Here is a 15239-nt window from a genome sequence, read left to right on the forward strand (position 1 = left end):
TATCAAGCTGTATACACACAGACACACACACACTTACACACCAATGAGCTGAAGCTAGCTCTCTACATTCACGCCCTTGCAGACCTCTCATGTTTAAATGTGTGAAAAAGATAGTAATGCACCTGCAGCCAAATCACTTCAGAAGCTTAGAGAGGTTCCCTTTCATGTTTGCAGAGTCTTGGTGGAGGTCTCTAAATTCAGACCGACTCCACAGAGGACGGGCTGAACACCCTTTGTAATCCAACCCTGGTGGAAATCACGCTGTGGGAAAAGGAGTAAAAATATTTGCAGTTAAGGTGTTTTCATATTGGGGAGAAGAACTGCAATTCGGGTACTATAAATAGAAATAATCAAGGCACTGCTGAGGTCTATAACCAGCAGTTTTATGTCAATAAAATTCAGGGAAGTCATTCCAAAAAAGTCATATAAGTAAATAAAAAAAATATGTTAAATATATATCTCTCATTTTAAAAAGTAACCCCCACCCCCACCCCCAAAAAAACAAAGAAAAAAAAAAGTTGACAAGATTTAGCACATAGGACCATGCAGGAAAAACACACTGTCTTACATATAAAGACACACACTGAGTAATGCTGCGTGCACAGATGCACCCAGATACATACTTACAGATCAAAGCTTTACATCGTCAAACATGCAAATATAACATACACACCCCTTCTCTCAGGCATAAATACACACACAAAAACACACACAAAGCCATGTAACTGATTCCACAGGAGCATTGAGCACTGTGGATAATTGGTAGCACCATTGTGCTGTTCTTCAATGGGCTGGTTACCCAAGAAGCCTCATGTTCGTGTTCATGTACATTTGCTTTGAAGGTGGTGGACACAAAGAGGTGAACCCTGCCCAGAACAAAGCCCTGGGAGACCCTGCTTCACCCATGGACGTCTTTCATGGAGCGAACCGCAGAGATAAATGATCTTCTTCCTTGTCGTAGTGCGACTGCTTTGGTGTGTTCGTGTGCAGGCTGAAATGCTCTAAGGCATGGGCGGCATGTAATCACTAAAACCACAGGATGTATTTTGTCAAAATAGCTTAACACCTTTTTATTTTACAAGGATGGACAGCCCTGGGGTCTTAGACCCTTTCAAAATAAAAGGAGAAGTGTGCTTAGTAGTGTTTTCTTTTCTGTAACAATCACATTTTTTTGCATTTTCTGCTTTGTGGCTCTTTTTAAAAATTTTTTTTTTTTTTTTTTTTTTTTTTAGAGAAATAGGACATTATCTAAACTCAAACTCCTGACTTTGTTGCTTGAACCCTACTGAGAAATCTCTTTATGCTTACTCATAGCTTTATTTTCTAGGAGGAAATCCATATATATCCTATACATATATGCCATTTTGTTACTGTGAGGATTTTTAATTTTGCAGAATTTTCTGAAATTTGTTACATTTTTAATGCCAGCGAGTCTGGGAGTGTGGATACAAATATTTAGAGACACAAGTGCAGGTGTGTGTGTAAAATGAAGCATTGCCTGTGTGAGCAGATCACATGTTCATACTCATGTCTCATTTGCGCCAGCTCTGATCTTATCAAACAATACTTAGAACAAGATTAACTAAAAAATAACTTTATCGATCTCAAAGGGAAATTCATACTTGCCATTAAATTACGAGCCCATTGTTCAAGTTTTCCTTTCCTGCTATGAGTTTTCATTTAACTAAATTGCATTTTTTAAAATTCTATTCTACTTCTACAATATAAAAATAGGTGATTTTACACAGACTGACTAACATAAGCTCACTGAAAATGCAAAGTAAGTCCATTAAAAAATGTAATATTTCCCAAAGCATTACATAAATGCTGTCCTCCCACTCTTTGGCTGTTCCTCAGTCAGAAACACTGAGACCTGTGCTCAACTGAATCCAGTGTACACTTTGTTTTATTTACAGTATGTGACAAGTTCTGTTTTTACCAGTAGTTTCACTGTAAAATTACACAAAGGATAACTTTGTTATTCTGTGTCAACATTTCCAATGAAACTCATTAACAATTAATAGCATCACTGAGTTGGAGCATGCAATGCAACAGGTGCTCCTTGCATCACAGCTGCATTGTGTGTTTGCTGGTCACTATAGGTCACATTGCAACGCGTTATAATAGGCAAGTAATGAAAGGTGGGTTCTTTAGGCTAATATGAGGATCAAATAAAAATCAAATAGGTGTTTAGTTATTGATGTGTAAGCCCTTTACAGTTGGTTAAACTGAATAGAAATTAAGTTATTCCAACTTTTGATTGCCCTTACTCTCATCCTGTTCCCTGTTGCTGCTCTTCTTCTCTTTCGTCCCCCCCCACCACACACACACACACACACACACACACACACACACACACACACACACACACACACACACACACACACACACACACACTCACTCATTGTTCCGTCTCTATATCTGCCCATGGTGTCCTCACTCACTGCCCTCTCTCTACCTCTCTTTCTCTCTGTCTCTGAGACAGCAGATGGAAACTATGGCCCAGTTCTGCCTTTTGTTCTGGGTCCCCAGAGAGACCAGTGGCTTTTTGGACAGCACACAACTCGGCTCCCCATATCTCATACAAAATGCAAGTGCCTTTCTTTTCATTAAAAAGAAAGTTGGGGAATGCACATTTTCTGAATATATTTATAGAAATGAGCACGAAGGTACACAAGCCTCAGATGCATTGACTGTTTATCATCCCAGGACTTTGCTGGAACTTTTAAACTTATTAATGCAGAAAAAATAGAATTAAAAAAAGAATTATTTCAGTGCTCCTTGCTGATTTAACCAGTTTGCACAAAACTGCACCTTTTTTTCAGTGTGTTATGCACTGTGCATGATGCATTTAAGTTTCTTGTTCTTTTGGCCTCTGCACACGTAAAAAATATGTTAAAGCAGTAAAGAAGATGTGCAAAACCTACATCTGAGTTCAATCTTTAGCCACAAGCAAATTAAGCTCTATGTGCGTTTGTTGTTCTCTTTCTACTTTTTGCTTCTCCTTTTACTCGCAGCAGTATCCACACGCGTCAGGGGCCCCAATTCTTCCGAACTCCACCACTCTGTTTTTTTTTTTCATAACGTCCATGCATTAATAATTAATGTGCCTGAAACAGCGAGACCTCCACCTGCCTACCAGCATCCCACCTGTTACAGATATGCTTTTTTTAATGTGTTTTTTTTTTTACCTTGCAACTTTGTATATGTTTGTGTTTGCTTATAGAAAATTTAACCCTAATGTAGCCGAATAGTGTCGTTTTATATTAAGAAAGAAGTCAGCAAATTACTCTACCCTGCAAAAATAAGATAAAATAAAGGCATTGCATTATTAGAAGTCGAATCCTGTGGTTTCTGCGGTAAACCATCAATTTAAATCCAATATCCTGTTATATTATAGAAACTCCTCGGAAAGCTCAGCGGTTGTGGGTTTCCCAGTTAAGCCTGAGTATTTGCATAGCCCATCAAACATGAATGCTTTAGAAATAAAAACAAACATCTTCGCTTAACCATGAAGCGTCGGGCGCCACATTCTTTGTTGTTCACAATGCGTGGATATCGTTTTACAGCTAATCTCGTTTCATTTGTTTACTTATTTATTTGTTTTTATCTGATTCAGACAGCTGTTAACATCGAGTTGAATAACGAGAAGTGTCAGTGATTCTTCGAACCCGATCCTAGACCAGAATTTGAATACTTGTTGTGGCCTCATTCTAGTCGGTTACGTCTTAAACATCTCTGCGTGGGGTTGGTGGTTACACAGATGATCAGTGTTACTGTTCTGGCTCAAACATCTCTGCGTGGGGTTGGTGGTTACACAGATGATCAGTGTTACTGTTCTGGCTCTTCTGTATCCATCTGAAAAAATAAAATTGTTTACGAAACTTGAGCTCGCTTCACCGCAAAACGAACTCGGCTCAAATTGCTGTCCGATCATACTCGGATACAGCTCTAGCTGCATAAATTCTTTTAATAATTTAGCACGGATTCCTTATTATATTCCCCTTTATTCCCTGCCTTCGAGGGGCGAGCGCAGGGGCGCAGATTGTGATTGGCTCATAACAGTGGGTGGGAGACAGAGCAGTGACAGGTAGCAAACAGGTTGCTCACCATCATGAATAATTTCGAAAGTGCCTATTTTGCTCCTCTCTCCTGTAGCAGGCACCTTTATCCGCCAGGGTTTTAAAGCATTGTAGTAAATAGCCTGAAGAAAGAGGGGGCGGGGGTGGAGGGGACGACTAATTTGAGCGTGAGTCACGCAGCAGCCCAGGTTGCCAGAGCCCGCGCGAGCTCGGTGCGTGCGTTCCACGTGCGTGTTTGTCTAAGTTGACGGAGGGAAATAAAGAGAAAGAAAGAAGCGGAGGCGAAGAGGTGTACACGTGTGTCAGTGGGTGCGTGTGTGCGCGCGCGCTCGTGTGTGTGCAGGCCTTTCTTTAATGGAGAAAAGTGTGTTCCCTCTCGAGTCAGGTCCTCGGGGACACGGTGGGGACCCGTGAGCGCTCACCAGCTGACAGAGCGTGCTTCAGTGAGGCCATCCAACACCTCGGCCCACGAGCCTGCCAACAATAGCCTGAAATTAATGCACATTACCCATTAACAAATCCGGTATTCACCAAATGGACAGCATGGCAAGAGTTCAGGAAAAAGAAAAAAAAAGTTTGTTTCAAGGAAGCAACAGACTGAAATTAATTAATGCGAACTTTTCTGTGTTGAAGAAGTCGAACACTGCAACTTGTAGTTTGGAGCACACGGTGCAACAGGCCGGGGGGGCGCGTGCACCTGCAACATATGGCCTACGAGCGCGTGTTTACGTCACATTACATAAGAGAAGCTCAAGTATTAAAAGCGTCTTTAATTAAACATAAATGCGTGTTTAAATTTCTGTTTTTTTTTTCTCCTATAACTTTTGGGATAAAATCAAACTTCTTGGCCGTTTGTATTTGCCTAACTCATAAAACCTATGGAACCAACACTGACGTTAACGTTATTTTATCGACTCAAAATTTGTTAAGGTTTATGCATTATATGCAAAAATTAGGCAATGAAACGTTTTGGTGCTATTTTACTTGGAATTTATCCATAGAAAAAAAGAAATTATTATTATTATTATTATTATTATTATTATTATTATTATTATTATTATTATCATCATCATCAAAGGTTATTGCGGTTATAGAGAGTCTCAAGGGTCACAGAAACAGAGACATGACATTTTCGTTTGCTTTTTTTTATTATTTCCAAAATCAAATTAACATAACTAAGAATGGCGAATGATTGCTTTTTTCCTGGGGCAAATTTAACTAAAAAAAGCAAATCACATGAAACATGGGCTATGAGCAATAAATACATTACATACAAGAACAACAACAGTTTTCAACCAAAGAAAAAAGACACACAAGCTGATGTGAAGATAAAAAAAAGAAAATACAAAAGAAGGCAGCAATGATGGCTACATTAAATAGGCTATTTGTATGGAGTTGGCAGCACTACACTAGCAAACAAAGCAAACCTCTATTTTTATATTTATGGTGTGAAAACAAACAAACAACAAACAAAGCCTCTGGCTCTTATAGTTTAAAGTGCACATCATGAACTTTTAAAGTTGCAAAACAAAATTAATTTTTACAAAAAAACAAAACAAAACATAAATCACAACGAAACTCATTTCATAGCTACAAAAATCTCTTTACATTATCAAATATAAGCAATTATCCATAAACTTGTGATTTTTTGTGGAAGACAGCATTTTGGTTGGAGTGACGTGGGAAATACCCGTGGCAGTGCTGCGCGCGACATGGCAGAGGGGTCTTCCAACCACGTCTCCATGGAGACTGAAAAATTATAGGATAGATATTTATTGGCAGAATCGAATTAGGCCTTACTCACATTTTTTTTTTTTTTTTTAAAAAAAGATCTTTAAACGATGCAACAAGTTAAATTAAACATTAAACTTATTTTTCTTTTATTTGCAAAAAGCAAGAATTTCTCTTAAAAACGCATTTCGTCAACGCAGGACTACCGCTATGATTGACACGTTTTATGGACATTACTTCACTGTAGGCTATAGAGAAACTTCGCTATACTGTGTGTCTTTATGTGGGAATTTAGAAGGAAATTGTGCGGTGATGGTGTGAGGGCAGCTTCAGTTCTGAAAGATCGTCTTCTTCACTCGAATGAAGCTCCATCGCTATTTCATCCGAGTCACTGAAGTGGGAGTGCGGGGAAAACTCTCCGTCGCTCCGGGGAGACGCTTTCCTCCCATTTGCGAACTGCGAACAGCCCGCCCGAGCAGATGACGAAGGAGACGGGGAACACATTGTTTCTTCAACTCTAGTGGAAAACGAACTTTCGTCGAAGGAGGAACAGAAGGGCACCCCGCTGATGTGCACAGGTAAGCTGCTACCTGAAACGGGCGCAGGGTCCGCTGCTCTGCAGGTTGAGGGAGACTGAGAGGCCCTGTCCTTCATTCCGTCATAACCAGCGGTGGATGAGAGCATAATGTCACACTTTGGCGAGCTGGTGTTGTTGGAGATGTCGTTATTACTGCTGCTGCTGGAGGAAGAGGAGGAGGAGGAGGAGGACACCGGACCTTGGAGAAGCTCGGCGAGGGCGTTGATGTAAATCTGCGCCATCTGCAGAGTTTCATACTTCGAGAGCTTCTTGTCGTTGTCAAACGCTGGGATGACGCTGCGCAGCTCATCAAACGCATGGTTGAGCCCGTGCATTCGCCTTCTCTCGCGCGCGTTGGCAGCCACTCTCCTTTGCCTTTGGATCCCGTTGACAGGCTTGTGGGAGGGGGCTCTCTGTCTCACGGAGGCCTCCTCTTCGGGCCCGGTGAGAGTGCCTTTAAGGCGACACAACTCCCTGACTTTGAGAGAAGAAGACGTGAGGCTCTTGGCGGGTTTTCTGTAGCTCGGTGGGCTGGGATGGCCTGAGGACCCCGGGGAGCCACTCTCTGAAAAATGAAAAGAAATTAAGCTACACTCTGGGTTGTGAAAAAAAAAGCGTATCAGTATTATTTTAGACAATAAACTCATTACAGCTTTCCAACTGCGCAAAAAACATTATACTTTAAATAAAAGCAGCGCTCCTTCTGTTTATATTCAACTTCCAGAGCTTGATAAATTACTTAAGTTACCACCAATAGCCCCTGCTGCCTGTTGCATGTGCCGGTTTTTAGATAATTAACGGGAAAGCTGAGCAAAGGTTGCACGCACTGGTGCTGTTCCTCACCGTGGTAGGAGCCGGTACTCGGACATGGCGAGTGCCGCAGGTAGTCGGGTGAAGTGGCGTGTGCCGCACAGGTGCCAGAAGCGGGAGCCAGCCAGGCGCGTGGGTCGCTATCGCTGTCCACGAGCGTCAGCCCAGGTTCGTAGCGGGACTCCTCGAACTGTTGCTTCCCTCCCCTCTCCACCTCTCTGGGGCTCCCACAACTCTGCTGCCGCGAGTGCATGGCCGGCACCTCACGTGCGCCTTTGCTCCAGCCCTCCACAGTTAGGCCATCCATGATTCCCTCCCAAGAAAAACACTGTGGAGAAAAAAAGTTATCGGAGGCACGCACAGCTATATTGTCTCACCGAGTGAATGTGAGTGTCGCGTGCGAGACTCCTTCTCTGGTGTCTCAAGGCGCGGCGTCGGTTTAAAAAGCGGCACGCGCCTGGAAGCCCCCCTCCTCGCGTCGGTCGCGTGTTGACGTCCAATGAGAAGTCTCGGTAAAGCCCGAGAGAGGCGATTATGACCCCCCGACGCTGGACTGTTTATGATAACGTTACAATTTAAGGGGGTGTTTAACACAAGGGAGGTAAGGGGAACCTCCCACAGGACGCACGTGCAAGTGATGACGGTTTTTAGGTGAGGAGCGTGGACGGGACAAGAACACCTACCTGCTTCTGAGCCCGTGTTCCATCTCAGGAATGATGGAGAGTAGGGAGAGGGTTAAAGAGGCGAATGGCAAGGTTCAAGTGGTTAATTTGCTACCCACGGCTGTGGAAGCGGTGACTCGGTTAATTCATTTAACGCCTCAGCCAAAACCAAACTGCTGGATTTCACCAGTAGCAGAAATGAACAAAGTTGAGGAAGAAAAGCCTGTGGGTAGATGAAGCGTGACCAAAAAAAAAAAAGAATGTAGCGGTTCCTGGGGCTCGCGCGCTCATTGTCAATTCATTCATTCTAAGATCATCTCCAGTTTCCATTTTTCTTTTGTAGCGGCTCTAAAACCTTTTGATCCAGCTCTCGGTACCGCCCTGTCGGTAAAAAAGGGCTTCACAGGGAACGGAAACATGAGTAGGGGTCTCAACACTGTTTCCGTACTGACAGAAGTGGCGCGCGGTTGAAGGGCTCTCTCTCGCGCACACACACACCGACGCTATTGCCAAACTTCACCATGCCTTCTATAAGATAGGCGACCTTAAGAAAAAGGAAATACGGCTTTTAAAGCTACAGTTAGAAAAATCAACGGGAAGCAAATTGAACCACGTTCAGTCTGATGATCAAAGGAGCCGTGCTCACTGAGATGTAAACTTTAGGCACCCGGCAAAAGAGCAAGAGGATGATTGCTGATGGGAAATGGGCTCAGCGCAGTGAATTAGAAGGATTAGAAGGATATGCAGAAGATCGGTGTATGGGACACAAAGATCAAGAGATGCAAACCCGAATGTAGTTGCCAAAGTATCGTGGTAATACTAAAAAAAATCAAACCAAATTCAAATGAAATAAACTTATCACATAATGAAAAAAAATAAAGAAATTTTTTTTTTGCGTTTTCATTCCTAATCCGCGAGATATCCACCACACAATATATAGCAAGGAATTGTGGGAAGGAACCCCATAATTTCAGAGATAATCCGACATCAGTCTTTTCCATTTTTTATTCATGTATTCATCATGGGGACGTCTTGCGGGCTAGAGGTCTGGCGCCGAGCGTTTGCCCCCTCTTCCCACCTACGAGCCCCCCCATCTAACGGGCTGTGCCGGGCTCCTGAAGCTACCGACAGGTTGGATATTGTAGCTGGCGATTATTAAAGTGTCGCAGCCACAATGGAGACTCTATGTTCCATTGGTCACGCCTGGGGGGCTCCTCGAGGGAGAGTGGCGGGCTCCCATTCCAGTGCGCGAGAGGAGTCTGCGTGCTGCCCCTTCTCATTCCCATCTCCCTGGAGACAGGGGCGCGACGGGCACGAGACTGGGGTGAGGGGAGCTGGACAGGGATTTCAAAACGTATCTGCGGACTTTCTGAAATCAGCTAAACTGGCATAGATCTGGAATTGCTTCGGATGAAGTAATCTTTTAAATTTGTAACTTTAAAATAGGAAACAACGGAGGGGAAGCTTCTTGTTCCCGATAAATAAAGATCATGGAATTTTTAATTTTACTTAAATAGGAAATACTTGATGTTTTAATTGGAACTCACTGGAACTCATCCATTTTACCTACAGCGTATGAGCAGTGTCAATAAAACTCGAAATTAACAGCATTTCAACTAGACTCCCTTCAGAATATCTGATAAACCAGTATAGACTTAATCTTTAGTAAAATCATATAACAAACCTTTGGGCATGTCTATATTATTTTCTCGAGGCTTCTCATTAAATATATAGAGATCTATTACAAGTTATATTTTATGCCATAAAAAAGAATCCATAGTTGTTTTAGAGTCTATAAGCTTCCTCTTCAAAAGGGTGAAATGTGAGTGGTTAAGTCTACATTAAGTTGCTTACAGTGATCTCAGACCTTTAGTTCAAATTTGCTGTGGCTCAGCTGTGTCCATCACTGTCTTCCATTAATTCTAATTAGCTCTGGGAATGCCTGACAACCATTCAACTCATCACTGAGTGCTAACAGTAAGTTCAGAGAGACACTTGTGGGAGCTATGTAGTGCCACTATCTGGTTCACAAAGGCTATTGCAGTGTAATGCTCCAGTGAACTTGACAGCAGTCATCCTCAGCAGGATCTCTATCCAGCTGTTAACAGCAGTATACGGGCCTTTGAAGTGATAGCCTATATGGGAAAGACACAAAAGCTTAGCTCAGGCTTGAACTTCACACATATTCCACACATGAAATAAACTCACAAAACATTTGTATCATGATTCTGGTATCCAGTATCTGGACCAACGCTGCCGTAAAATACATGAAAACGGTGAAAGCTGTGACATTAAATCTTTAGATGCTTCCTTTTAAAAAAAAATATGTGAAGAGTTTTCCCGTGTGTTGGGAACCAGGAAGTGATATGTTTAGTGCAGTGTTTCTCAGTCTGTGGTGGGGTTTAGAGCCACTGCAGGTGGGACACAGCCAAGCAGGTTAAAAAAAAGAAAAACAAAAAGTGACACTATGTAGAAATACTTTTTTCTTCAGAAATAAACAATAATTTGGTGATGTTACTGTGCTCATGTTTACATCACAAAGAGTTCATCTGGTTGTTTTTATATTGTAAAGAATTGATGAAATTCATGGGACAAGGGGAACATGCCAAAATAAGTTTGAGCACAGCTGTTTAATGTAAGGAATGATAAATATCCTCTTCTTTAACTTATTATTCACAAAATGTTGTATTTTTTCATGTTGAATTTTGAAGTGTGTAATTTCCTTTGATGGTTGTCTACATTAGCAAAGACAACAAATACCATCCCACTGTAGAAAACCTGTTTATTAGACAAATTATACACAGAAAGCTTTGCCACTTGTAACAGAGGCCCCAGTTTGTTCGGTTTTTGAATAATATGCAACACATACAACAAAATAGGCCTATATTAAATACTGTACATCATAAATTTTTGAAAATTATCAAGTAAATCCTGTAGTTCTATGTATGAAATTAAAAATGTTAACAGATAGCAAAACAGCAAGTTTGTGCATGCTTTCTTTTTAGTGAACTTGCCACTTTTTGTTATTTAGCTAGCAAATAATAAAATGAACTCAGGATGACATGAGAAAAGCAAACGGTTCGTGTGTTCATGTTTACCATGGGCAAGACAAGGGAAAAGCCAAATGCAGCAATGTGACTGCTCAAACTCAACACCAAAGCCCAACGTGATATACTCTTTTCTTTTTGTTAAACAAAAATAGCATTGACATGTAAAATATACATTTTCATAATGTCTCTTTCGTTTATACTAAATAAAATTTTTTAAATGTCTGTGTCCTATTTGTCATTCGATAGCCATACTGTAGCCTAATATAAGAAAAGAATGCCTAAGAACGCTTGCTTCAAAACACTGTGGCTTGACTGAATTCTCTACACACAACATTTTGCAGTTTTAGTTCTTTAAGATAACAAACTGAAAACTTGTTCTAAACAACTATCGTTATCAATTATTAATACAGCGTTAGTGAAAAAGGTTTGGTTCCGTTTTACCAACCCCGCCCACCCCCATCCCACGACCCATAAAATATTCCTTTAATGCTCTCAGTGTACCATTCCCCACCCCAAAATGCACCTTAATGGTCTCATTTTAATTAATTGGCACTTAAAAAAACAAACAAACAAACAGACACACAAACAAAAAGTTATATAAACAGTACCCTTAACATGAAAAGTATGAAACAGAACCGCATTTTGGACTCGTCTCGCAAAAGGCAGCCATTGAGTTGTGATGGCCTTTGGATCTTCACAACTTTCCCATCACCTGCAGCACAACCACTGATCTGTTCTTCTTAAACAGTCCCAGTACACTGATATATTGGGTTTAACTGGAAGCTGGGAGGTTACAGCGAACTAGTTGTCATGTAAGGCCTGCACTGAAGATGCTGTTGCAATGGCTTCTCCTCAACACAAAATAAAACTCCATTTCACCACTTGAACCTGATAAGAAGTGATTCATGAACTTGATGACATTACAGAGTGACATTTTATCTTTTTTAAACACCCGAGCCATGGTAGCACTAAAAGTAAGCAAAACAAAGAAAAAACAAAAATCAAATGTCTGAATGACTTAATGATGCAAAACCAGAGACTACAGCACTCATTTAGCAGTTTTTCAAAGTTTGCTGAAAAATAAAAAAAACATAGACAGCTTAGAACAATGTTAATTTTTTTCTTGTACTTCCTGACCAAAACACATTCCACGCATTAAAATCTATTTTTTTCCAAAAACAAAATTCAATAAAAGACATATAATAAGCATAAGCTTTTTGAAGTCTTTCAGCTTGTCTTTTATGTTTTTTTTAAAGTTTTTTTTAAGCTGCTTTTTACTATACCTCTTAGAGTCAGATTAGAGGATCTCACCTTGACTTGAAAAGCAGATAGCACAGTACAGGTGAGAAAAGAAAAGGTCAGATCTACATACAATCACTTACAGGTCTGTGGGCACTGGTACAGTGCAGTGGGATTGACAAAGAGTTTAATGTGCATCAGAATGGTGAAAACAGTTTCAAGCTGATGCACCCAAAAAAAAAAAAATGGCAGAAGTAGTTTAAGATTGATGCACCAAACTGGCAATTTCTACAGTGTCATACTGTTGCACTGTCATGGCATTTCAACAGTTTCCAGATCGATGTACCAGGAAGGTGTCGCTATGTGTTCAGCCTTAGCTTTAGTCAGGCCACAGTGTGGACACCATCTTGGAGATGATTACACATTTAGAGCCCCAGGTATTGGTGAAACGCCACCAGAGAAGAGAAAACAGCGTGAAAAGGCAGAGTAAAACTGGCGAAGTGGAATCTTCCAATATTCACTGAGTTGGGGCCTTTTCAAAACACTACACGGGCTGTGGACTTTATGTATTCCGAGGGGCACAGACAAAAGTATATGTGTTTTATATACGTTCACAAAATATCAGCCCCATAATTGCTTAGCAGTAGAAGCCCCCTTGAAGTTGTTTCATGGCTAAAGAGATCACCAGTCATCCACAAATGACAGCCCTGGAGCTAACAAGAATATAGGAGGATTTCCTGGAACTAGTATAAACTAAACCCTCCGAGATGGGAGTTTAGATAGTAATAGGAGTCAGGTTGTTTCATCAGATCCCGTAACATGAGGCAGATCCCATGTCATAAAACTGAAACAATTTAAAAAAAAAAAGATTCCCTTTCACACACATCTCCAAAATAATCCCCCAATCACAAGAACAACAACAATAAAGCAAAGAGTCAAGCCCCCTCCCGCACCCTTTCCCCTCTTGCACCTCACCACCATGGTTTGCACAAATGAGGAACACCCCAACAGACTTCCACCTCCTTTGACTTCCCCATGTATAAAATAGACACCCCTGGAAACACCCCAGCTGAAACTGAAAACAGAAAGATTCCTATGTACACAGATCTCCACCTTCTGACTTTCGAACTTAGCCGCATCATATCTGTTCTACCACCTATGACTGACTAGAACCACCTCGCCTCCTCCTGCATATAACTTTTCTTCCCGAAACAACCTTTAGCAACTCCTCATATGGAGGTGCCCCTGTCTGGATCATTGCCATAGCCAAAGTTGGGTCCTGGACCTGTGGGCTGGTAGGGAATGGAGGACATTGTTTTAATGGGGCTGCGGAAGAAGCCACCATTGGGGGCCCTCTGCCTGAAAGGGCCCACCCCACCAGTCCGGTGGTCCTGGAGGCCACCCCCGCCACTGCCACCGCTACCGAAACCAGCAGAAAATCCAGCGGCGGCTTTGGCAGACAGGCTACGGCTTAGGGTCTGGATCTGCTCAGGGATGAAGGTGGTGGTGGTGATGTGGGTGTTGCGGAAATCGCTGATCTGCTCAAGCGCCTGGCGGGCAGCAGGTAGCGCATCCATGTCAAGGGGTGTTAAATCGACGGAAGAGGTGGAGAACTGCTTGTGGGGGCTTTCGTCCTCGGTGCACAAGCTGTTAACCCGGCGGTGTAGGTGCTCCAGGTCGATCTCCTTATCGTCCTGTAGGTGGGGAGGGGCAGGGAAGGAGTAGAACGGAGAAGAGGTGATGGTAAATGGAAAGAGGGGAAAATGTTAATGGGAAGTGGGGGAAAATGGAAAGAAGACGTTTGAAAGGAAAGCCGAGAAGGGATGGGATAGAAGAAAGATCCAGGGACAATGTTTAAGAATGGGAGATGGCGATAAGGAGATATGGAGAAGGACAAGATAAGAGGAATGCAAATGGGAGGGATAAATTGAGGAAAGTTGGATAAAGGAAGAGAAGGAGGTAAAGGGAGTAAAGGAAAGGAGTGAGGGTAGTGCAAATACAGGAGTAAGGAAGAGAGGAAGAGAACAACAAAGGAAACAAGAGTATGTGCAGAGAGGACATAGTATGGGGTGTATTTGTATTCAGCAATAGGGATGTCATCCATCCAACCAGTATAAATGGTTATTAAAAATAATAGTGAAAGCAAGAGAAAGGTGTTAGACAAAGCAGATGGTGAAATGATGAGGGCGGGACAACAAGCAAACATGACACACGATTTCAAGTCGTTGTATTTGCAATAGTTCAGCACAAAAATGTTTTGATGGTCACAGGGAAACATGGATTTGGCAGGAAGCGGGGAGAGCAAGAAGAGAGGAGGGGAAGGATGGAAGGGAAAGATAGAGAAGCACACTCTGAGCTGTGGTCAGGATATTGGAAGAGAGAAACATACACACACTTGTACAAGGTCTGTAAGGGAGTGCAGATAATCTGGAATACCAGCAGGAAACACACTGCAGTCATGCTGTGTGCTCTGTGATTCCAGGGTGTTAGGTCAATTATCAAGCAAGCATTACCATACATTATCTACTTAATCTTCAAATACAACTTATTCTATGCAAGACAGTTCAAATGTTGGACAGTACCTGACTTTGTCTTATGTATTTTACCTGTTTCATTATGGCCACTTTGCTAAGGAAAATTCACATTGAGATTAACATCTCGTGAATTCGGTACCGGGCCATAATTTATTGCTGAAGTTCTTCTTTTTTAGGATTGCATCATTAACTTAAATCAAAAAATGTCTAACAATTAACAATCTTAACAATTCCACTTGAAACACAGCAAATACATTAACTTAAGCTTTAACTTAACTTACAGTATCAGTTAAATGAAACATAAAGAAATATGACTATATTCACATTTACTTATATAATAACTTATCCACATAGTCTAAAAAATGGTAACACTCAGTGAGAGGTGTTTCATGCTTTTACTGCATAGGGTAGGGTGGATAGTAGTGCAGGGGAGTTCAGTTTGCAATGAATGAGGTGAGCACATAGACGAGAGAGGGCTCAGGTGAGCAGAAGACAGTGCTGGAGAAGTTTCCACAACTTTTACGTTGTTCATTGTCCACAAACGTGCCAGTGTG

The 15239-nt window shown here is 41.7% G+C and overlaps 2 protein-coding genes across 2 annotated transcripts in view; both read right to left on the reverse strand.

Annotated features, from left to right (window-relative positions):
* Positions 1-5211: 5211 nt before the first annotated feature.
* On the reverse strand, positions 5212-10503 carry atoh1a (atonal bHLH transcription factor 1a). Its single transcript, XM_031760321.2, has 2 exons — positions 7234-10503; positions 5212-6955 (listed from the first exon to the last, which is right to left on the reverse strand). Exons 1-2 carry the CDS (start codon positions 7505-7507, stop codon positions 6105-6107), a joined length of 1125 nt encoding a protein of 374 aa, XP_031616181.1. The 5' UTR covers positions 7508-10503; the 3' UTR covers positions 5212-6104.
* A 124-nt stretch (positions 10504-10627) lies between these two features.
* The window catches only part of grid2 (glutamate receptor, ionotropic, delta 2), a 487335-nt gene continuing 482723 nt past the window's right edge, over positions 10628-15239 (reverse strand). Inside the window, exon 16 of the mRNA XM_031760306.2 lies at positions 10628-13845. Within this exon, the coding sequence (XP_031616166.1) occupies positions 13381-13845 (465 nt within the window). The 3' untranslated portion in view covers positions 10628-13380. The remainder of the gene's footprint in view (positions 13846-15239) is intronic.

Source organism: Oreochromis aureus, linkage group 12 (genome assembly GCF_013358895.1).
Source record: "Oreochromis aureus strain Israel breed Guangdong linkage group 12, ZZ_aureus, whole genome shotgun sequence".
Taxonomy (NCBI): domain Eukaryota; kingdom Metazoa; phylum Chordata; class Actinopteri; order Cichliformes; family Cichlidae; genus Oreochromis; species Oreochromis aureus.